The sequence below is a fragment of the Podarcis bocagei genome (genome assembly GCF_964188305.1).
Source record: "Podarcis bocagei genome assembly, chromosome: 5".
Classification (NCBI taxonomy): Eukaryota; Metazoa; Chordata; class Lepidosauria; order Squamata; family Lacertidae; genus Podarcis; species Podarcis bocagei.
Window position 1 is genome coordinate 80912095 of NC_138129.1, and position 22860 is coordinate 80934954.

The 22860-nt window shown below is 43.5% G+C and overlaps 1 protein-coding gene across 4 annotated transcripts in view; it reads right to left on the bottom strand.

Moving 5' to 3' along the window:
* Window positions 1-22860, bottom strand: part of COL11A1 (collagen type XI alpha 1 chain) — a 261102-nt gene that overhangs the window by 125023 nt on the left and 113219 nt on the right. For all 4 annotated transcript variants that reach the window (XM_081194925.1, XM_081194923.1, XM_081194924.1 and 1 more), the window contains 12 exons: window positions 21041-21115; window positions 19500-19586; window positions 18476-18532; window positions 12381-12434; window positions 10061-10114; window positions 9874-9927; window positions 7846-7899; window positions 2820-2873; window positions 2665-2709; window positions 1509-1562; window positions 1367-1411; window positions 323-376 (listed from right to left, as the gene is read on the bottom strand). In XM_081194925.1, the coding sequence (XP_081051051.1) occupies window positions 323-376; window positions 1367-1411; window positions 1509-1562; window positions 2665-2709; window positions 2820-2873; window positions 7846-7899; window positions 9874-9927; window positions 10061-10114; window positions 12381-12434; window positions 18476-18532; window positions 19500-19586; window positions 21041-21115 (687 nt within the window). The remainder of the gene's footprint in view (window positions 1-322; window positions 377-1366; window positions 1412-1508; window positions 1563-2664; window positions 2710-2819; window positions 2874-7845; window positions 7900-9873; window positions 9928-10060; window positions 10115-12380; window positions 12435-18475; window positions 18533-19499; window positions 19587-21040; window positions 21116-22860) is intronic.

Genomic DNA, 22860 nt, shown 5'->3' on the forward strand with positions numbered 1-22860 from the left:
TTTGAGAGCGTTTACACTGGTAATGAACAGTGTAATATGATCCAGTTCAGAACCTTCTTGACAGGTGTGTCTGTTCTTGTTGGCATTCAGGAAGCTCTGAATGAGTCTTCTCTCTCTCTCCAAAGGATGAAGAGAGAAGTGTGTGCACGTTTGTTGTATTTGTGTGTGTGTGTGTGTGGGGGGTATTTTCAAGGTAGTTTATGAAAGCTCACAAGCAAGAATAAGCTCCCTGTGGCTTGGAAGTATACACCGTTCTTGTTCTGTATGTTAACTTTTTTTTTAAAAAAAAAAGTTTGCAGATTATGGGTTGCTGAGCACTTACTTGTGGACCTGTGATTCCTTGTTGCCCAGGGGGTCCTGGTTCACCTTGAGGGCCCTGTTGTGTAAGAAGTACAGAGAAATAATATGAATTATGGATAGAAACCTTCTTGATGTCATTGTAATTCCACCACCACTTGATAAACTAGTGTATGTGACCTATTTTGACCTTTTGTATTTCCCCTGATGACAACTAGAAAAAAGCAATCATGATCAGTCAGTAATTCCATGTTCTTACTTGTACCCCCCGATAAATTCACTGAAGCCTCAAAGAGGAACCTCTAAAGACTTATACAGAGGACGAAATTAACTTTTTAGCCTGCTATACTCAAGGAATACAAAATTAGGTTTAAGATACTTAAGATGCTAATGTGAGGACAAAGGACAATAAATCCAGAAATGTTAATTTAATTGGTATTGTTTTATGTTGATTTATATTTTCTTGAATATATAACTGTACAAACTGTACACTGCCATGTTGTCGTGTATAAAGTAGTGGTATAGAAACGCTTATTTAAAAAATGTTAACTTAAAAATACAGTACACATGGAAAGGAGTAGGCTGAAGGTGACTTTTTTGGGAGGGACGGGGACTCCCGACTCTTCTGAATGGAATAGTATGTGGCATGGGGACCTAGAGGAGGAGGAGCGATGACCAAAAATGGCACACACAACTTCCATGAGTGGGAGTGGGATCCAGCCCAATTTAGTTAGTTAGTTATTGCCATGTCCCTTTGAAAAATTTATTGCTGTCCCTCCCCCCAATAATAGATAGATAGATGATAGACAGATAGATATAGATGACAGAGATAGATGATAGATAGATAGATGATAGATAGATAGATAGATGATAGATAGATAGATAGATAGATGATAGATAGATAGATAGATAGATAGATAGATAGATAGATATAGATAGATAGATAGACAGATAGATAGATGATAGATGATAGATGATAGATGATAGGTAGATGATAGATGATAGATGATAGATGAGAGAGAGAGAGAGAGAGAGAGAGAGAGAGAGAGAGAGAGAGAGATCTACGTACCAAGTTTCCTTTTGGTCCTTGTGGGCCATCAATACCTGAGATTCCCTATATGAAAGAAGAGAGCAAAACCAATACTTGTCACTGCCGCATTTGTGGGGAAATTCGAAATGTAATCTACTGCATTTCTTTCTGAATGACATACGGGCTGTCCTGGTGGACCGGGTGTTCCTCTTGGTCCCAGCAACCCTCGTGGACCCTGCAGAAGGAAAAATGTAACTTAGTCTTTAGTTCACAAAGCAGATGGAAAGAAAATGTGGCAGAAAGAGGTTTCCAGAAAGGCCAATGACAGAAAATGGTACGTTGTTTCATCCTGCCAGTTCTTGAGTGAAATCAGAGTTCAGCTCACCTATCCTTCCTGTCTCCCACAGTAGAAAGACAGAACTTGGAATGGGAAAGAAGCATCCTGTTTCATCTCAGGTAGGATTTGGTCTTAGTAGCCCGTTCCCCCTGCTTTCCCCCTTATGGGACAGGTGAAACAGGATGGTGCCCATGTGCCCCACAGGGAGTTGTAATTTGGCTTCCCTTCATTTGGTGTACCTGAGGGCTTGGTAACCTGTGGCCCTCCAACCTGTGGGACTCCAACTCCCATCAGCCCCAGACAGCATGGCCAATGGTCCAAACAGCATCTACAGGGCCACAGGTCCCCAGCCCTGATGTACATTGGCAACATACTGAATGTTTAAAATGATAGCCTTTTCAAGCTTTGTTTCCATTTCCCATCCATGTTTCAAGAGCCAATTCCATTTCTAACTGGAATGATAGCTAACAATGGTGCTTAAGTGACCTGGGAGATACATTTTCAAAGACAAAATGGGTAGCTTCCATTGAAATTCAAGGGGATAAAAGAATGTATGTTTCTGATCCATGAGCACTAAGGCTGCCTTTTTTCTTTTTCTTTTTTTGAGTCCATCTCTGCTCAACCTTGGCCTATGATGCTCTGGTGATTATTTCCTTTTTCTAGTGGAAGTTACATGCAGAATGTTACATCATCCATAAATTGCCCCGCATGATAAAAATCTTAACAATGGAAGGACTTAAATTTATACACAGGTACACTAGAAACTCCAGAATCAGGACAAATGAGTGTTTTGTTGGTAGTGAAGCAAAAATGTCACTGTCCGTAGAACAATTTTTACAGACAAAGGCAGTTGCAGGCTGTATTTGTCCCTGGGGTATATTTCATTTAGAAATGGTCTTCAAAGCAGAGAATAGCTTTACAGGGACCAATAGATTAACAAAAGAGAACTTCCTGCAGACTACACATGGCAAGTACGAAACAATAAGAAAGCTTTGCTTACAGCTTCACCTGGGAGACCTCTTGGTCCAACTTCGCCATCTTCTCCCTGTTGTTATTAGAACAAAATCAAAGGCTCAGTGTGTGGAATAAACACTTCCTTTCAATTTTACTGTGCATGTTAAAAGAATCAGAGAGCAAAAACCATGAGTAACGTACTCTCATTCCATCTTCACCGGGGGAACCGGGAGATCCTTGTGGCCCACGATCTCCCTGGAGATAAGAGAAACCATGTTAAAGTCACACTGATTATTACTATTATATCTATTTATTTATACCCCGCCTTTTTCCCTGACAGGACTCAAGGCAGCTTACAGCTGGAAATCAGAACTGTGAAAAACATAGAAAAGCAAAAATTAAAAAAAGCAATTGAGCATGGATAGAATTAAAGCTGCACGCACATATCAAACATATTAAAACCACACCAATAATTGCAAATAAAAACATCACAGCACTAGCCCTTTCAGGCAAAGCAGTCAGTGTTGTTATATTTACTTGTGGGAAAGCTATGGTGGTCTGCTGATGCGTATATAATAGGAAAGTGGGCTCCATGCAAACACTGGAGTTTCATACCAACATGTCACGACACATCTGTACTGAACAGATACTAATTTCTATATCGCTCTTCACAGAAGCTTCCAGTCAAGACTGGGACTTTAGTAAATGTTGGCCACAATCCAGCATGGAGCTAGCCCATTGAAATAAGTGGGCTGAAGGATTCCTAACTCCGTTCTTGATTGTGGCTTCTGCAGATTTGCTATCAAAAAAGGAGAATATTGAAAAGACTGCATAATCTTGTCCTGTTTGCTGGCTATTTTCATGGGTAGCCAGAAATGTGAGAAATGTTCTGTATGAGAAGCATTTTCCTGGATATATTAAAGCTGATTTACATATAGAGACCCATCACTTGAGCCCTTTTGGGGTATTAAAAAACATGTGTGGGGTGGGATAAAGTGTAGGGGTCACATTTTAGCCCCATTCCTGACTTCCTCATGTTCACCCCAACATTTCCATGTTGAAATCTCCTCATAATTTGGGAGCTGAGCAATTTGGGCTTTCACTCACAAGAAGGATACTAAGAGTGTTCAGCCAATCGCATTAAGAATCTGCCTTCAGACCTTCTGCTCAACATGCAAATATGGGGGGGGGGCAGCTAACAAGTGTGAGCCTGCTCCTCCCTCAACACAGACAAATGCCTGAATATAGCTTTGGTGACTGCAACATCAAATGATGGCCTGCGCTTTTGAATGATCAATCACAAACTTGACTCTGCAAATAGAAGTTTCAGCTTCACCTGACATCATCAAACACAGTGTTGTGCTGACAAGGTGTTGCAAGTATTCTTCCTGTGTTGAAGACCAGATGAGAAGGTCATCCAGGTAAGGATAGATATGGATGCCCAGGAGGCTAAGGTGAACCTCCAGGGCAATCATGATATTGGTCAATAGCTGAGGTGAGGCCAGGTCAAATGGGAGGGCCTTGTATTGAAAGTAGTGGCGTCCTACTTCAAATCTGATATATTTGCAATGGGTGAGAATATGGAGGGCTGTGTCCTGGAGGTTGACTGATGTGAGGATGTCATTGTGGTGAGCCACCTCCCTGATGAAGGGAGGAGACTCCATCCTTAACCTTTTGTCGACTACCCATTGACTCGGGAATTTGAAGTCCAGGACTGCTCTCCAGGAATGCTGTTCCTTCTTCAGCACCACAAATAATATAGAGTATTATTTGCCATAGAAAGACTCTTCAGTTTGGTGGCTGCCATGTTGAGCAGGGGTTGGACGCACTCCCACTGTCAAGGTGATGTCTGCTCTTCGCAATAAACACCCTCTGCTCACTCAGAGAGATATTTACAGTTCTTTATTTACACATATACAAACAGCTACAGTTCCAAATCATGCCTCTGAATCCAACGAGACAGATTCGGGGAGTGGCTTCCTTCGGTTCCTTCTCCAACACAGCAGGAGTGAGACGTCTTTGATCCCTGCGTTTTAACTCACTCCTTGCCTGTGCGGAAGGCACCACTTCCCCTTCTGTTCCTGAACTTCCTGGTTGGTGACAGGGCTTTTCAGCATCAGAGAGCCCTGACGCCACTTGACTGCTCTCCGCCTCCTCCTTCCCAGTTCCTTCCATCATTTCCCTGCATTCCCCTTCTGATTCTCCTTGCTCTGATACTCCCCCTTCCTTTGCCCCAAGGGCGTTCCCTGTCTGTCCCGCGACACCCACAAAAGGTGCTGCTTGGTGAGGCAGATGAAGATCAGTGAGGGTACAAATCTGCGTGGAGGTGGTGAAATCAGTTATATCCAGGACCCCTGAGAGATGGTGGTGAGGGTCCAGTGGTCTTTCATTTTCTCTTGCCAAGAGCAGAAGGAGGACTGCAACCTGATACCCACTTGTTGAATGTTGCTGTCATTTGGGCTGTTGGAGGATCCCAAACTGGGTCCCAGTTTCTTGCAATGCTGGGATTTGAGGAGTAGCAAAGCTTGTTCAAGGAGCACTTTGTTTTGTAGTCCCAGTATCTGCCCTGGGGCAGCAATTCCAAAACGGCTGGTTAGATGGATAAGGAGAGTAGCAGCACGAGCAATGTTTCCCATGCTGAAGTGTAACCAATGCCTTTCTCTTCTCCTTTGGTTCGGTGAGGATATTTTCAAGGCCTCTTCACTGAATAGCTTGCTGCAGTGGGGCCTTGAAGAAGCCAGTCACTTGGAAAGGGATAGGTATATATAGCTAAAATGGAGGGGACAGAGAAGCCAAGATCGGGAAGATGGAAAGTAGGGTGAAAAGCTGTTGCTCCAAGGGGAGAGAGGCTTCAGAGAGGGAAAGGGAGAGAAACGAGACTAAACAGCAGGAACAAATGGGGCAAAAAATAGTCTGAAAAGATGAGAGAGCAGGAACCAAGAGTGACATGACTGCTTTGTTCAGGCAAAGACAAAAATACTGATTGGGAACTTCCCAAAGACTTTCTTCTCCTGCCTCATTATCAGGGTGGAGTCAGAGCCCTAACTCAGTGACTCTATGATGCCAGCTGGAAATTGGACTGTGACCATTGTGGGCTCCTATTTCAAAAATGTGTCTATAAGAGTGTACAGTGGTACCTCGGGTTAAGTACTTAATTCTTTCCGGAGGTCCGTTCTTAACCTGAAACTGTTCTTAATCTGAAGCACCACTTTAGCTAATGGGGCCTCCCGCTGCTGCCGTGCCGCTGGAGCACAATTTCTGTTCTCATCCTGAAGCAAAGTTCTTAACCCGAGGTAATATTTCTGGGTTAGAGGAGTGTGTAACCTGAAGCGTCTGTAACCTGAGGTACGACTGTATTCATGGATGTCTTTCTACCAGCTCCCTTACTAAGAAAATATAACTAGTGTATAAAACCATTTAGTTCCTACTTCCCAGCCCCACCTTTTATCCTGTTCAATTCAGAGTTAAATCCTCTGCCAAGCATTATATTGCAAATGGATCTTGAATTCAGAGTTTGTGGTAGGACACTTGATTTCAACTGAACTGCAATCTTTTGTGTTCTATTATGAAACAATGGCTGTCATTCTTTTTGCATTTGAAATGCTTTGGTTTAAAAATAACTATCACGAATCGAGAGGAATGTGTCAGAAGTCCTTACTGCAAGGTATTATTAGTGTGGATGGTTCCATATTTGTATAAGAAACATGTCAGCAATATCCAAGGCTTTGAGAAAGAGAATGTGAGGTAAAGGTGCTTTCATCTCACACCTAAAGGTCACAAAAATATTAACTCAGCCACACCATAGATTCCCCCCCAAGACATTTTGAAAAGGTTTACTAAGCCATAGAGTAGCACATGCCATATGTACAACTAGTGCTGAATTTACAGTGCCCTCTGCTGGTCACCCACATTGTTGATTTTATCTTAAAAATGCATATTTCTCAACCGCCGAATTTTCTGTATTTCACGTACCCGATATTTGGGGGTCACTGAAACATAAAGTTTCCATTGCTAAATGTTTAATACATTGGTATGGAGAATGATATTGAAAATCTCTAGCACCGTCCATAAAGCAAAACACACTTAAGCTACAACACTGTTTCTCTTTTACTAATATTGAGCCAAACAGAAAATACAATGTCTGATTCATCCTAAAAAGTCACACCCTTTTGTGAGAGGATAATGGTTTGCCAGATACAAATGCTCCTTGTTAAAATAAAATAAAAATGATTTTCTTTGAATGTGTGTCTTTCAGTGCCACTTCCCATCATGCACTGATCTTCATCCTCCACTGGCATCATGTATCGTCTAATAATGAAATTTCACACTCTGAAAATTCACAAGGACTATATATTTTGATAGTTTTCCATCAAGAACTTGACACAGTGGAGTAGTGGATCACATCACCTTATCAGTTAACATAGTGATATGGATCTACTTGGCCAATAAGGTGTGACTTAGGTTTGGCCTATTTTTGCTCACAGAAAATACTGTGCAGTGGAGCATTAAGCCAGGACTATTTTGAGATGAGTGTGAAATGTATCTCAAAGGTAGAAGTTTGACAGCAATAATGAAAGCAAATTTAAAAGTGAGTAAGTACTTTTGGAGCAATTTTAACCATACAGGTATGCCCTTCTTATTTCACCATGCTATTTTGTCCTTGGGGGGGGGCCCACAAATTTTAGGAATGAAGCCCTGTATGCCAAATTATCAGGTACACTCGAGAGTTGAATTGGGAAATTCATAGTGTCTGCCCCAGGCTAGTAAGTCGCATATACTTTCAACAATATCAGCCCCTGTGATTGGCAAGCTGTATGATGCTTCTGGATTGGCTAAGATGCAAACCAGTGCTGGAAGCAAGCCCTTCTGTATTTGCCTAGTCAACAGAACAGTGCTTTCTTCTTGTTTCACTTCAAACTCCAGGTTCCACTTCAGGCTGGTGACTTCAGCTTATAGTCAATTTGGCTATTAGTGACTTCCCTTAAGCATAAATTGTAGTCTGGCTAGCAGGAAGGATGCCAAGACAGTCGTGCAGAAAGCTTCAATTGCCTGCAGTCCTATACATACCTGGGCATTGAATTCAATGGGCTTTGTGCCAGAATAGGGTGGCAATGGAAAGGTATCGGGTCCGGGAAAAATTGCAATTGCTTTGGACAATAGCTTCAGGTGAAATTTTACTATGCCCACATTCTTACAGGCTTTCAGATAAATGTGCATCTTTTCTTACCCTGTTACCTTTTTCACCAGGTAGACCAGGAAGGCCATCAAAACCTCTGTCACCCTAGTGGAGAAAACAAATAATAGTTTTAGCAATTTGCTGTTCCATTTTGTAAGGGTCTGCAAATCTATTTAACTGTGGGAAACAGTTGCCGTCAAGTTGGATGTTGCTTGAAGCTGCATGCATACACCTGGAATCTAAACTTGATCTATAGAACTGAATGTCTACACCATCCTCAGTAGACACAGGTATCCTATTTGAGAGCACTATCCATTTCATCACATTTCATTGGCACATGGTGTGTATGGGAAGCAATACATAGGAATGAATCCATGCAGTGCTAAGCAAGGATTTCTGTTTGTGCAATGGGACCTTCCCTCCGCTCCTATGATTGCATGCACCTCTCACCCTCCCCTCCTCCAGAGTGTTGGGGGGGGGGGCAGAACAAATTTAGGGGGCATGTGGGAGGAGGGCAGAAAGCCCCGTTGCACAAGCATATATCCTTGCACAGGATGGTTACTTAGCACTGCATTGGAGACAAGCCACTGAAGCAAACAAAACAGCTCTTTAAAATCAACTAAGACAAGCAATTTAGGATACTATTTATCCCCAAGTGGGCACAATGTTGTGCATGGGAAGGGGAGACTTCTTTTCTCCTTTGGGTGAGTGCACACGACTGTATGTATGCTACAGTGAGCCAGTTGTTACTCTCATGAAAGACTCATGTGTGTTGCCCCAGGCAACATTTTAATTCCTGTCATGAGCATGAATGACTCGTGACCTAGGGCTACGGTGTGAGAGAGCTTGGCAGAGCATGAGACTCTTAATCTCACAGTCGTGGGTTCAAGCCCCACATTGGGATCCTTGTGGTCCCTTTCAACTCTGCAAGTCTGTGAATTTGTGATTATATAGAAAGTAAGCATGGGCCTGTCCTTTAAAGGAGGGACTATTGAAATGTGCCACACTCCCAAGGACCACCCAAGGAATGGAAGGGAGCAAAGAGTATACACAACGGAGCCTCTATACCAGGGCTAGGCAACCTTAGGCCCCTGGGCCGGATGCGGCCCAATCGCTTTCTCAATCCGGCCCGCAGGCGGTCCGGCAATCAGTGTGTTTTTACATGAGTAGAATGTGTCCTTTTATTTAAAATGCATCTCTGGGTTATTTGTGGGGCATAGGAATTCGTTCATTCTTTCCTTCAAAATATAGTCCGACCCACCACATGGTTTGAGGGACGGTGGACTGGCCCACAGCTGAAAAAGGTTGCTGACCCCTGCTCTACACCATGGGTAGGCAAACTAAGGCCTGGGGGCTGGATCCGGCCCAATCACCTTCTAAATCCGGCCCACGAACGGTCCAGGAATCAGCCTGTTTTTACATGAGTAGAATATGTCCTTTTATTTAAAATGCATCTCTGGGTTATTTGTGCGGCATAGGAATTCATTCATTCCCCCCCCCCAAAAAAAATATATAGTTCGGCCCACCACAAGGTCTGAGAGACAGTGGACCGGCCCCCTGCTGAAAAAGTTTACTGACCCCTGCTCTACGCAAATCCCTTCCTCTACGCAGTTGGTCCTAGGTGGGGAAAGAACAGAGGCAGCCAACAAGGGTACTGCCCAATTGCTGTGGACTACATCCCCCATCACCCCTGACTGTTGCTGACTGAGAATGATAGGAATTGTACCCCCAAAAAATTAAAAAAAATGGGTGGAGACATTGTCTACCCAGTGCTAGATTGTGCCCATCCAAAGATGGTTTTTTGACTGCCTTAAACTTGGTTCAAATTTCAATGGCATCAGAAACACATTCAGTTATGGTGAGCACTGCTGAACCTGTCTAGCAACCGCCTCTTTGCACAAGGAAATGTTATAAACCAAAACCTATCCATGCCATCCCCACAAGTTGCAGCTCCAACTAGTGTTGTGTGAAAAGTGTGTGAAAAGACCCCCATTTGTAAGTTTTCAATGAAGGCATTTAGCACAGGTACAACCCTAGAGAAAATGCATGCAAAACTGTTTTGAACGTATACCGACTCACCTTGGAACCAGGTTCCCCTGGCATCCCTCTGGCTCCATCTGCCCCTGGACGACCCTGAAACGTTTTTGCAAAAGGCAGAAGTTTAATACCAAACCCGAAGTGTCAAGAGTTAATTTGCTGTCATTCTGGGATTCAGCGAGACTTCCTTTCACCAAATGTGAGCTGCCTCGAAGCGCTCAATACCTACCCTTTTGCCAGGTTTTCCAGGCAAACCAGCTGGACCTTGTATACCCCGAGGACCCTGAAAGAAAGACATATTCACTATAAGCACTACAGATAAATCACAAGCACCATGAAGGCTTTATGATTAATTACCATCCACCTCAAATTGAAGCCCTAATGTATAGTCCCTCTGACATGTACTAGAAGGCCACTGAAGGCTGTAAAAAAAATAAAAACTTTTTTAAAAAATCAATTTCTAGTAAAAGAAAATAAGAAGGAATAATTTATTAAAAAATCTTCCAGTAATAACTATCTATAAAATATTTGGCTGCAGGTGTAGCAGGATTTATAATTGGTTTCCAGGGCTAAAAACCTGTACAGTGAGATTCTTTGACATTGCTTAACGGTGAGTAGCAGAGATGCGGGTGGCGCTGTGGTCTAAACCACAGAGCCGAGGGCTTGCTGATCGGAAGGTCAGCGGTTCGAATCCCCACGACAGGGTGAGCTCCTGTTGTTCGGTCCCTGCTCCTGCCAACTTGGCAGTTCGAAAGCACGTCAAAGTGCAAGTAGATAAATAGGTATCACTCCAGGGGGAAGGTAAACGGTGTTTCCGTGCGCTGCTCTGGTTTGCCAGAAGTGGCTTAGTCATGCTGGTCACATGACCTGGAAGCTGTCTGCGGACAAACGTCAGCTCCCTCGGCCTATAGAGCGAGATGAGCACTGCAACCCCAGAGTCATCCGCGACTGGACCTAACGGTCAGGGGTACCTTTACCTTTAACAGTGAGCAGCAGGGCTGAGTTGCAGCCAACATGACATCACACGTGTGCCACTGCCCCCACCAACTTGGCCAGGCCGACTCAGCCTGCCATCCCCTACCCACCCACCGTCAGCCACCTTCCTTTTCTCTGGGACGAAGATGCTTCACACTGTGCATCCCTGGAGAACCTCAAAACGACGCAGCAGAGCCAAGCATCTTCATCCCTGTCCGGGCCCCCATAGATGATTCCCCTGACAGTGAGAGCCAGCTTTGGAGTTCCTAATCCACAATGATGTAGTTTATGATCAGGTTCTATGAGTTGGCATGTCGAACCCAGTGCTACAGTTGTGGGACAATCTAACTTCAGCACGTAGCTATGTCAACCATGGAGGGAAGAGTGGATGGTGTTCTGTTTTGGGATATTGTAACCATGGCCAAATTGATGACTTATACTTAAAGCAAGTGGCCGACTCCACAAAATCTGAATTTGAGGAATCTTTCACCTGTAGTTTCATTTCCAATTGCGCTTTCTGCCTAGAAATAGACAAATCAGCTTATTACTGTCCTGTGTTGTCACCTCTGTCCCATCTTTTGTAGGTTTATTTTTTAAATGCACCAAAAAAGGAGCCCTCACATTTAAATTGATTGCATTTTGTATGCATTTTACGTACGGCCTTCCCCCAAAATCGTATGCATTTTCCTATAAAAATTAATTTTCTGTGCACATTTTTTTTAAAAAATATGAAGCTACATTGAAAAATTTGGAAGCTGAGCAAGCGATAGCTGTGTTCCGATCTGCATTTAAGTTTAGTTTGGTTCACTTCAAAATGTGGAGGGGAAAGATTTCTCTTCCATCTCTAATCTGACCCATGTCTAGGCACCCATCTCTTACTCTTGCTTGGCAGAACCTCCGTTTATAAAACAGAATTCCTGTTTTAATAGTGGCATTTAATCTTCTCAGTGTGGTATTTCATAAGATCACAGCCTGAGGTTATGCGACAGCAAAAGAGAGAGACTCTACATAGGAATACAGCAAGCATTTATTATATTCCACACCCAAAAGAAACATTCCACATTCACTCTTGTGGATAAGCGTCCCAGGCAAGAAATACATTTGCAAAAGTAATATCAAGCCCACAAAGGGCTTAAGAAGAGCAACAGCACAGGACAATGGAAAAGAGGGCTTTGAATGGGAAACGTACAAGAAATAGGCCAGCACGAACTTTACTAGCTAGCTGGTGCTTTGAATGGGGAGCAAAAACTGTGATGATAGGTAATGTTAGTATTCAGGAAGGCAGGAATACGTGCAATGGGGTGGGGTGGAAAGATCTCACATCTTTAATTATCCGAGACCAAAGAAACATGATCTGTCTATTGATTGAGATAAATGCCTGTTGTAAACATGTACTAGACAAACAAGGCTTTGAAATGTCAGCCTTAAAGGACAATTCCCTCAACTGTTGGGCTCAGAGTAGCCACCTCAAATTGCTGCCGCCACCACCCTCTGGAACAAGGCTTTTTGCAGGCCACTGCAAATCCCCAGGGGGAGGAAGCGAAATGGTGGGCTAGCCGGTAACGTAGTCTTACCTGAGGACCTGGGTCTCCACTGTCACCTTTGGCTCCTGAACCACCAGGACCACCCTGTATGACAAAATCAAAGGACTGTTTCAGCTTAACCTGACACATTACAGAAGTCAGAAAAGTATTTCTTTTGCACGGCTGACCACAATGGTTTCGGACACTTTTACACACATAATTAAAGTGCTAACAAACAAATGAGGTTATGGTCCTATTTAGCTCAAAGCAAGTAGCATCCAAAACCTAAGGCCAGCTCTGCCAGTAAGCATGTATGCTGGGAGTGCTGTTCACCCCTCCTTTTCTGTTTTATTTGAATAGGACTTTATAAGTATGTCCTGTGTCACAAACACCTTGAATTTAGTTCAATATTGAAATGCTTTAAGAACTGGTGTTATATGCCCCCAGCAGACTGCCCTTCTTGGAAGCCTAAAAGCCACATTTTGCACTAGCTACAGCTTCCAATGTGGGTGGTGCTGTGGGTTAAACCACAGAGGCTAGGGCTTACTGATCAGAAGGTTGGCGGTTCGAATCCCCGCAACAGGGTGAGCTCCCGTTGCTCGGTCCCTGCTCCTGCCAACCTAGCAGTTCGAAAGCAAGTAGTCAAAGTCAAAGTGCAAGTAGATAAATAGGTACCACTCCGGCGGGAAGGTACCTATTTTGTCTGGTTTGCCAGAAGCGGCTTAGTCATGCTGGCCACATGACCCGGAAGCTGTACGCCGGCTCCCTCAGCCAATAAAGCGAGATGAGCGCCGCAACCCCAGAGTCGGCCACGACTGGACCTAATGGTCAGGGGTCCCTTTACCTTTACCTTTACAGCTTCCAAACTGACCATTACTGAATAATAGTAAGCCAGCAAACAGGTCCTGTGGTCAATCTATCGCTGCCAATGAAAGCTATTGCTAGTGAATCAACTGTGGCTTGCAAAACGCATTCCTTACCATAGATGCCACTTGCACCTCCAGAAACAGTGCTGGATTTAAGAGCAACCTCACATTATGCACGTGATTCTTTTGAGCGAGTGCAACCCCATCCAGAAAAGGTCACCTACACTAGCGGCCAAAATTGTGGAAACCTTTTGGGAAAAGTGTATTTCTGAGGTCTTGTGGCTCATTACACCTGATTGGCTCGCTAAACACTCATGCTCATTGGCTACATGAAGGAAAGCTACTGCATATGAAACTAAGCAAGTTGTGCTTCCTTTTCCTGGTTATTTGGCTATAACCTTTGATAGAATAAAGATAATTGAACAAACTTTGTTGCATTACATTCTTCATTAAATTATCTTTCCATGGATATATAATTTTATGGTATTACTCCCAAAAAGTGGTGTTGTGAGCCATCAAATCTCAAAAATACACTTTCCCAAAAAGGTTTCCACAGTTGTGGCCACTAGTGTAACTTGTTCCTGGACCTAAGAACAACCCATTTGCAATATCTTTGTCTTGTCAGGATTTAGTCTCCTTTCATCGGCCCCCATCCAGCCCACCAGATGAAATGGAGGAATATAGTTGAGTTCCATCATCATACTGATGACAAAATCCCCAAACGACCACTCCCAGTGACCTCACATAGATGGCCGACAGTATGTGGGACAAAATAAAATCCTGTGGAATTTTGCAACACAAGTGCCAAAGGTCTGAGGCATAGTCCCCCAATGTTACTTTTTGGAAATGGCCCTGTGATTAGTAGAGGAACCACTAGGTTTTTGTACCTCCAGCTTCTAGCATGTAGAGGTGATCCATCAGGATACCACCGTTGATGGTACTGAAGGATGCTGAGAGATCAAAGGGAAGGAAGAGAATTGCACTCCACCCTTTTTCTTGAAGACCCCAATGAGGGTGATAGGGGCTGTTTTTGTCCCAAACCCAGGCCTAAATAATGGGTCCAGATTATCTTGCCTTTACAAGAGTATCTGAAGCTGAAGAACCACCACATCCATAAATATAATCTATTTGTGACTGGGTGGTAGATATCACAAACTTCTGAATTCAAGGTAAGGTTTTTGAGAAGTCATCACACTACAGCCTCTTTTAGAACAGCAGGCATCACCTGCTGGTGCAAAGATGAATCCCACACACTCATAAGGTGGGTGTTGATGGGAGCCCTTCTCTACCTGCTTTCTCTCCTCTTCCCAAAAGTGAGGTATTTCCCCACCCTTGAGGAAGCAGCAGAGATAAGGCACAAGCCATAAATGGAGCAAAGCAGAAAGTTCAGGTTAAGGTAAGTGGAGGATGGGAGTAGGAGCCCATCTTCACAGGTGCTTTTAAAAGCACATGACAAGATCTGGATTTTCAAAAGCTTAATCATAGTTGATTTATGGGTATATAATACTCATAGCTTTGCTTAAGAAGAAACTTCTTCAATGCTTTCTTATTGGAAACTCAGGCATGTATTTATGTTTCTGATAGTGTATTACAAAGTGTACTGAGAGGAAAATGAAAGCTTTTTTTAAAAAAATCACATCACATCGTTTTTGCTGTTGTTCCAAATCAGAACAGCTGGATTTCTACAGCCTCCTAGTGGCTTAAATGGAAAATGGCAAAATACCACAATTTCTTTGCTAACCTTTTTAATACAACCCTTGACTCACATTAAGCTCTGGCTGAGATTTTGGCTGTGTCTTATAGCTTGCTAAATAAATTCCACTGAAAGCAACAGGTTATGCTTCTGATCAGATAAATACACTTGAGATAGGGATATTTAACTGGATGTGGGGCTTCAATATATTACGTGATCTGCAATGCTCAGCACAGCACACCAGATGTGCATTACACAAAATCAGCTCAGCCAATTGGGTGGAGCTCTTATGCTAGGTTCCCAGAGGTGGATCAGTGTTGCTTCCTGGGAGGAAGAGGGGCAAGCAGGCAGGGAGGTTGGCATGGTGCAAATTCACCAGCAGGAATGTTTGGTTGGCTCTACCAATGCATTTCACAGAATCATAAAATCATAGCATTGTAGAGCTGGCAGATAGCCCGAGGGTCATCTAGTCCAATCCCCTGTGATGCAAGAATCTCAACTTGTGGTCTCCTATCCAATTTGAAACCATACCGGACCCTGCTTAGCTTTGCAAATGTGCTAGCAGTTTTATTGCTGCACCACTGCCCTGTGTCAACATCCCTCCACCTTGCCTCCTGGTAAGCAACCATCATCTACCTGTCAGGAAGCTAACATAGCCTCTCTGCCACTTCTGATGATACATGTGGTGGTTCATCAGGAGTTTGATGAACCTCTTGTTTTTATTTTCCTGTCCAGGACTGAAAACGAGGGAAATGTCAAATCTTTGATAAGCCACTCTGCATGCCTGGTAGAATACAGACTACCCATGCATTGGGATCTTTAGATGAGTTCCTTCACAGAGTACTATCACTGTGTATTTTGTGTGCAAGGGAGAGGACCTTTTCATGGTGGCGGGGAGGCATCTTGACTATGGAACACACTATGTAACTGGTGCTGGCACTACAGTCTTTTCTGCACCAGGTCAAGACAGTTTTATTTGCTCAGGTCTTTAAACTGGCTTTATGACCGCTGTCCGCTTTTCAGTTGTGTGACCTGTTGCCTCTCAGTTCTGAAAAATGCAAGGACGTAAGAAGAGTTCTGATAGATAAGACCAAATACCCAATCTAGTACAGTGTCCTTTTCTCTCAGTGCCCAACCATATGCCCATGGGAAGTCCACAAACAGAATATGACCATAATAGCTCTCTCACCACTTGCGAGTCCCAGCAACGGGTATTTACAGGCATTCTCTCTATAACATTGTTGCTGTTTTTATTGTACTGTATTGGAAACTATCAGGATGAAGGGTGGTTCAAAAAATAAATAAATACTCTCACACAAGCTTGGTAGGCCTCCTTTGAAACCCTTAGTCCACACTGCCTTCCTTTGAAAAAGAAAATTATATTTTGGCATTAAGTAATAATAAAATAGGTTATTCAGCTTCCTTGGGGTGCGTAGGCACTTTCAGTGATGGATTGCAGAGAGGCTGCCAGGGTGCAAGACATCATCTGACACAAGATACCTGGAGGTTAAGCTCTGCTATCAGCAAGTACCCACAAGGTTATCCTGATAGTCCAGGACTGAAACGATAAAGGGGCGCCAGAAGGAGCAGCTCTGTTTCGCCCACTCCAGGAAATTATTTTATGCAGCATGAGCTGGTAGTGTAGCTACATGGGGATAGGCCAGAAATATTGGGATGGAGAGCTTCATCTCACTAATCAGCATTTAGAGAAGTGCAACAGCAGAGGGTTGGAACAGTGGGCGAAACACTCTTCTGATGTCTCACATTTACAAAATGAAACATGATTTCCCAAAATGGGCCATGTGATCTTTAGGGATCTTGGCAGGGGACAAACAGAAGGAAGCGCAGTGCTTCCACTTCCTCCTGCTGTGCTATAATAACATTTGTGTCTAGGGCTGGCAATGTTTAGAACAGGCTCAGGAACAAGCCAAGTCCGACTGTTAGACTTCCAATCTACTCAACTGCAATTTCTTTCCACTTCTATTACTTTCTTTCATACACCTTTAAGTCTAACACAAAGGTGGGGTGAGGGGTGGTGGATGGTGAATGGTGATGGGAAAAGGAATTATCTGTGGGATTGAGTGTAGGTATGTTTGAACATTTTTAAGGATTGTATGAAATGTATGTTTGTAAATTAATTTTTTTTTAAAAAAAGGAACAAGCCAAGTCCACATCAGGACTGGCTTTGCGGGTGAAATTTGATAGGTAGGCGGGGCCATCCACCTGTCAATCACATGATGTCATTATAACATCACATGGGTCACAGGTGGGCAACCCAACTGACCTCTCAAAATCCCTTGTGTGTGATTTCCAAATGACGGACAACCAGCTGGCTGCCAGGTGCTTGGAAACCTGCAACCACTTCAAAATATTTTGGTATTTGCAAAGGGCTTTAATACAGCCATGGCCCTCCATTCCAAAGCGACACATGAGAGTGACGCGGGAGCTGTCTGAAAGCCATTGCAAAAACACTCTTTGAAGCAGCTTTCCCTGCTTCAAACATCACTCCAGCTATTTTTTAAATAAGGGTGAGGCAGCTGAAAGCACTTTGCAAAATCACTGTTTGAAGCAAAGCCCCCTTTAAGAATTTTTTGAGGCTGCCTCAAAAAGTGACTATGCAAAGTGACAGTTTCTTTGCCTCCATCTGAGCAGATTAGAGGGGAGTGTGCAGCTGTCTTAAAGCACTGAAGGGAACACAACACTTGTTTCTCCTCTGTTGCCTTATTTATAAAGGTAACCCCCCACTCTGGAAATCAGTAAAAATTGCCAGAGATTAATCCAATTTGACGGGCATATATTTTTCCTTTGCTCGTGTGAACCCAGAGAAAAAAGTCTGGGCTAAAAACTTCAGCCTAGTGCTATCATTCTCCTTTCACTGAAATCTCACAGGGATGATCAGAATCACAACTGAGGCACTGTGCTAGCCAACCTGCCTTTGCCGGTCAGAAACAGTGCCTACTACATTAAAAACTAAATATATCCTTTCACTCTGAATGCTGAACTTCCTCTTGGCCTTTATGTCTATGTATTATATATATACAGTATATCCCAGGAGACTGCAGGCTTTATGCGAAGCCTGTAATCTTGGTTGTACTAACCATCATTTTATATTGTTGTAAATACACTTGTATGGCTTCTAAAGAGATAGTAACTGCTTAACTGGAGCATTTAGGTGAATCATTTGATTATCTCTCTCAGCAGAGTATCATTTTTGTAAAAGAGGAAACCATCATTAGGGGGAAATTGCTCAGGTGATTTGGCAACTGCAGGTCGAGTGCTCCACTTCTGTCATTTAAACATTTAAAACAATGGCAAAACTCAGCCCTGTATGACTCTGGCAAAGAAGCCTGTAATCTTGCTCCACTTGTTATCTAAACTAGATATTTGGCCGAGACCTTCCAGGGTTTTTTAAAAATTATTATTTAAAGCTCTGCATTGAAATGAGTATCCTTCATGTTTCTGAATGAATATAAGCAGTTAGAAAAATGCCAGTGATTGTGATAGACAGAGACAGCTCAAATTTTCATTATAACGACACTCAGATGATAACTGTGGACAATGATTATTTGTTTCGTAGTTTAACATACCACAGGACCTGGCCTTCCAGTGAGTCCCATAGGGCCTGGAGGTCCCCTCATGGCAATCTGTGGTTTGAACAAAAACCAAAAAAAGCATTCAGACATTCTACATGCAAAATATGACATGGTCCCTATGCAAAATCCAAAAACCTGTGTGCATGCAGTCCTAGGAATCTCAATCCATTTTTATAAAATCCACACCTAATGCTGTGTTTCTCAAACTTGGGTCTCCAGCTGTTGTTGGACTACAGCTCCCATCATCCCTAGCTAGCAGGGATGATGGGAGTTGTAGTCCAATAACACTGGAGACCCAAGTTTGAGAAACGCTGACATTCATTTTTGTCATTTTTGTACAAAACAATCCCTCTTTCCAGGAGCTTAGGAGGAGAGCCATCTCTCTCATTGTCTCTCTGTCTCTGTCTCTGTCTGTCTGTCTCCCCATTTAATTCTCGGACCAAATCTAAAAGGCAGTGGTGGACAATCTGTGTCCTGAGGGACGAAGCAGGAAAGGAGAGAGAGGTAGCAGAGAGGTAAAGGAAAAGGGATGGTAGAAAGAGAGGGGGAGAGCAAAAAAAATGACAGAAAGAGAGAGAAGGTGGGGAAGAGTTTTAGTTCTGTACCCACCCACTCTGGCCCGCCCACAACTGCTTTTGGTACTGGTCACTGCTGGCATGTTGCACCTCACAGATTTGCACACACATGCTGCCACCCCAAGGTGGACCTTGATAAAGAAAAATATCCCCCGCTGTAAGGAAATTCTAGCTTTCCCAGAAGAAAGTATGGGGGAGGGGAAATGTTGGGAACACAAGTGGCCTGTGAGGATTTATGGAGAAGAGGGACAGAGCTTCTTCTCTCAAAGGACAATAACGCATCACCTTTAGTTTCTTAGGCTGCATACACACTGTACATTTAAAGCACATATTCCCTCCCCGCAAATAATTGCGGGTTCTGTAGTTTACCCCTCACAGTGCTACAGTTCCTGGGACCCCTAACAAGCTACAGTTCCCAAGGCCTTTGTGTGCTTCACTCTTACCCTGGCTTGCTGAAGAATAGCTTGCGCTTGAGCTTCCTGCGCCGAGATGGCTGGGCCTTTGTCGCCGCCACCGCCACCAAAGCGGAACTGCATATAGGAGGACACAATTTGTCAGAAAAACGTCTCTCTCAAAACCAAGCAGGTTAGACATAAGCCGTAATTGCCCAAGCTCTTGAAGAAATTGGCTTCTTCGATCAAAAGGTGGTTATTTGTATGCCACTTGGTCTGAAAGCTTCAGAAACGGTTACCAAAAATAGCATTGTTGTGGAGGTCAGACCCACATTATGCTCATTTGAAAACAGGACTCATTCTGAGCGCCAGGCATCATCATGACCCTGGGGATGATGCAGGGAATGTGGTAAAGCTTGGGGGCTCTACAACCACAAGCCCATCCCATGTTCCTCCACGTCCTTCTCCTTGGCTATTACATATCTTACATCTGCAGCGATGATAAAGCAGGGGTAGCCAATGTGATGCCGTCTAAATGTTCTTCCACTACAACTCCCATCCATCCTATTCCACAGGTCCAGTGGCCAAAGATTGTGGAAGTTGCAGTCCAAGAACCCCTTGTGGGAGCCATGTTAGCTAACTGTACCCTAAAGCCTTCCTGGTGCAAAGATCTCTGGGAACTGAGTCCTTACTTAGGACCTAGTAGAGCTCAAGCTTTGCCCTGAGAAGCTTCTCAGGTAAGACTTATGCCATCCCAGACAGCAGCTATCTCCAAATGCTTCTCACTGCCATCACCGCTGTTGGTAAGTTTTAGGGATGCCAGACTAGGCCAGAGCTTATGTAGGAGCTGAGCTGGAATCCAAGTTGAGTTTTGGCTTAATAAGCTCAGTATTTAGCATGGGATCTTTCTTTTCACTGTTCAGTTTAACTTGCTACAGGTTCACAAAAGGACTGAATAACTCGCTAACGTAAGATAGCTGATGGTTACTAATACTGATTTGTAGTGTCATTATCAGGAGAGCTGCAAGGCTCCTGCTTCTCTGCCTCCCCTCCCCTCTATTTAGCAAAGCAGCAACAACAAACAGCAGAGGAAGAATCAAGAATGGAAAGGCTGACAAGCTGTACGAATATGAATTCTCGTTTAAAAATTGCAAATTTCATTCCTAAAGTGCTAAGAACAAAGGAAAAGGTTTTGTTGAATCTAGCCGAAGGCATCGCCATAAAGCCTTTTTCTTTGTTACTACAACACATCATCGTGAACAATGGGTTAAGTGTTGTTTTTGTTCTATGGTTTGAATACAATGAAGGTTTCTGGCACAGTGCCAAGGAGGCTGAGCTTCCAAGGAGGAATTCTGTCATTACTATTATCTGACTCTTCAATTTTTACTATCTATCCAGCAGCCTGGATGTAGATGAAGGAGAAGGAGCTTCTGGCCAATGGGAGTTGAAGAGCAGCAACATCAGGATGGCACCTGCTTCCCCATCCCTGAACTAGGTGACCCATTCAGAAAAAAATGTCAGTGGTTAATCTACACCACTCTCTCCATTTGCTTCTGGTAAGGATAGTGTTTACAAAGCAAAACAAGACTTACCGGTAACATTAACATGGTACCTGGAGGTCCAGCTAAACCATCAGCTCCTGGGAGACCAGGACGTCCAGGTGGGCCCTAGGAGATGCAAACGAGATGTAGAGATTTAAATAATTGGTTGTAAATATCTAGCTAGCCATAGGACATATATTCTCAACTGCAGCCTCTCGCACATTGAAAACAGCCGCTAAGCGGTGCATTTCCCTCTATAATTATTTAACATTGTCTAAATTGCAGGAGCCACAGAAATGCAGAAGGCAAGGATTAGGACGTTCATTGTTCCTCAGCAGTGAAATTCTCCTTCCACAATGCTCTGTGATCATTATCATCAGACCCATGATCCACCTTTAAGAATTACAGAATACACAGTCCCTTGCACAAGTTATTTCAGTTCCCAGCCAGATGGGCAATGTATAGTTGTTATTGTTTACTAAATTTCACATTCACTTTCATACACAATAGGGACTAAAAAGAAACCAGGAACCAGCCTTAGCCACCTGTCTCCCAGCCAACTGCTTTCTTTCTCCATGATTACAAATTTTATAAATTACTAATATTTCCAGAACATCTAGTACTATCTCGGTGTAGGGTGGCTTTTTTGATCGGAAGGAAAAGAGCTGGGAATATCCCTTGCCTGAAACCCTGGAGAGCCTCCGTCAGTGCCACTTGGTATAGAAAATACTGTTTCAATGTGGCACAGAAGTTCTGGGAATATTTTTTTTTTAAAAAAAACTTGACTAGATGTCAGAAGTGTTAGAAGAAGGAATTATTTTAATATTTTAAAAATAGTAATGCAAGATGGGAAGATGTACACTAAGGATGTAGTACGTCCTTTCATGGAGATAGGCCTATCCTTATTGAAGCAGATCTGTCAAAAGCTATAAGGGGCTATTAGGTCAGCTGCAGACACTGTGGATATATCCATCTAGCATTTCAGGTATCTAGGCTGGCACATATGTTTAGGAATAGGCTATGTCTATGCCTTTTAGATAGACATGTCAGAAACACTCTTCCATAACTTTGGCTAAATAGCTTCCCTGGTATACGTGAGAACGGGACAAATTATTCAGTTGCATGTGGTTTGGTTAAATTTGCTTCAGAACAGGAAGCTATGCCTTTTGTTTGGGCTGCCCTCCTTAGGAGACTTCTTGAGAGTCCCATGGACTGCAAGAAGATCAAACCTATATATTCTTAAGGAAATCAGCCCTGAGTGCTCACTGGAAGGACTGATCCTGAAGCTGAGGCTCCAATACTTTGGCCACTTCATGAGAAGAGAAGACTCCCTGGAAAAGACCCTGATGTTGGGAAAGATTGAGGGCACAAGGAGAAGGGGACGACAGAGGACGGGATGGCTGGACAGTGTTCTTGAAGCTACCAGCATGAGTTTGACCAAACTGCAGGATGCAGTGGAAGACAGGAGTGCCTGGCGTGCTCTGGTCCAAGGGGTCACGAAGAGTCGGACACGACTAAATGACTAAACAACAACAGCCCTCCTTATCAATCTGATCATTTCAGCCAAATTCTATGAGCTGGCGCATGAGTTGGCAGCATGGGGTATGCAAGAACTACTTCAGCAATGCAACCTTGCAAACTGGTGATGTTGTGCCGATAAAGTGAGCATAATCATGATGGGGCAGAGGGAGCGTAGCCTATGCCACTGATACTGTAACAAGAGCAGCTACTGTTGTCAATATGAAATAGGAACAATAAGCAAAGCCATTCCATTCCATAGAGACAAAGAGACATGATTGGGACAGGACGAGGGGGAGACCCATCAAATCTCACTAAAAGATGCTTTAATGACTACTGGGTGCCAATGGACT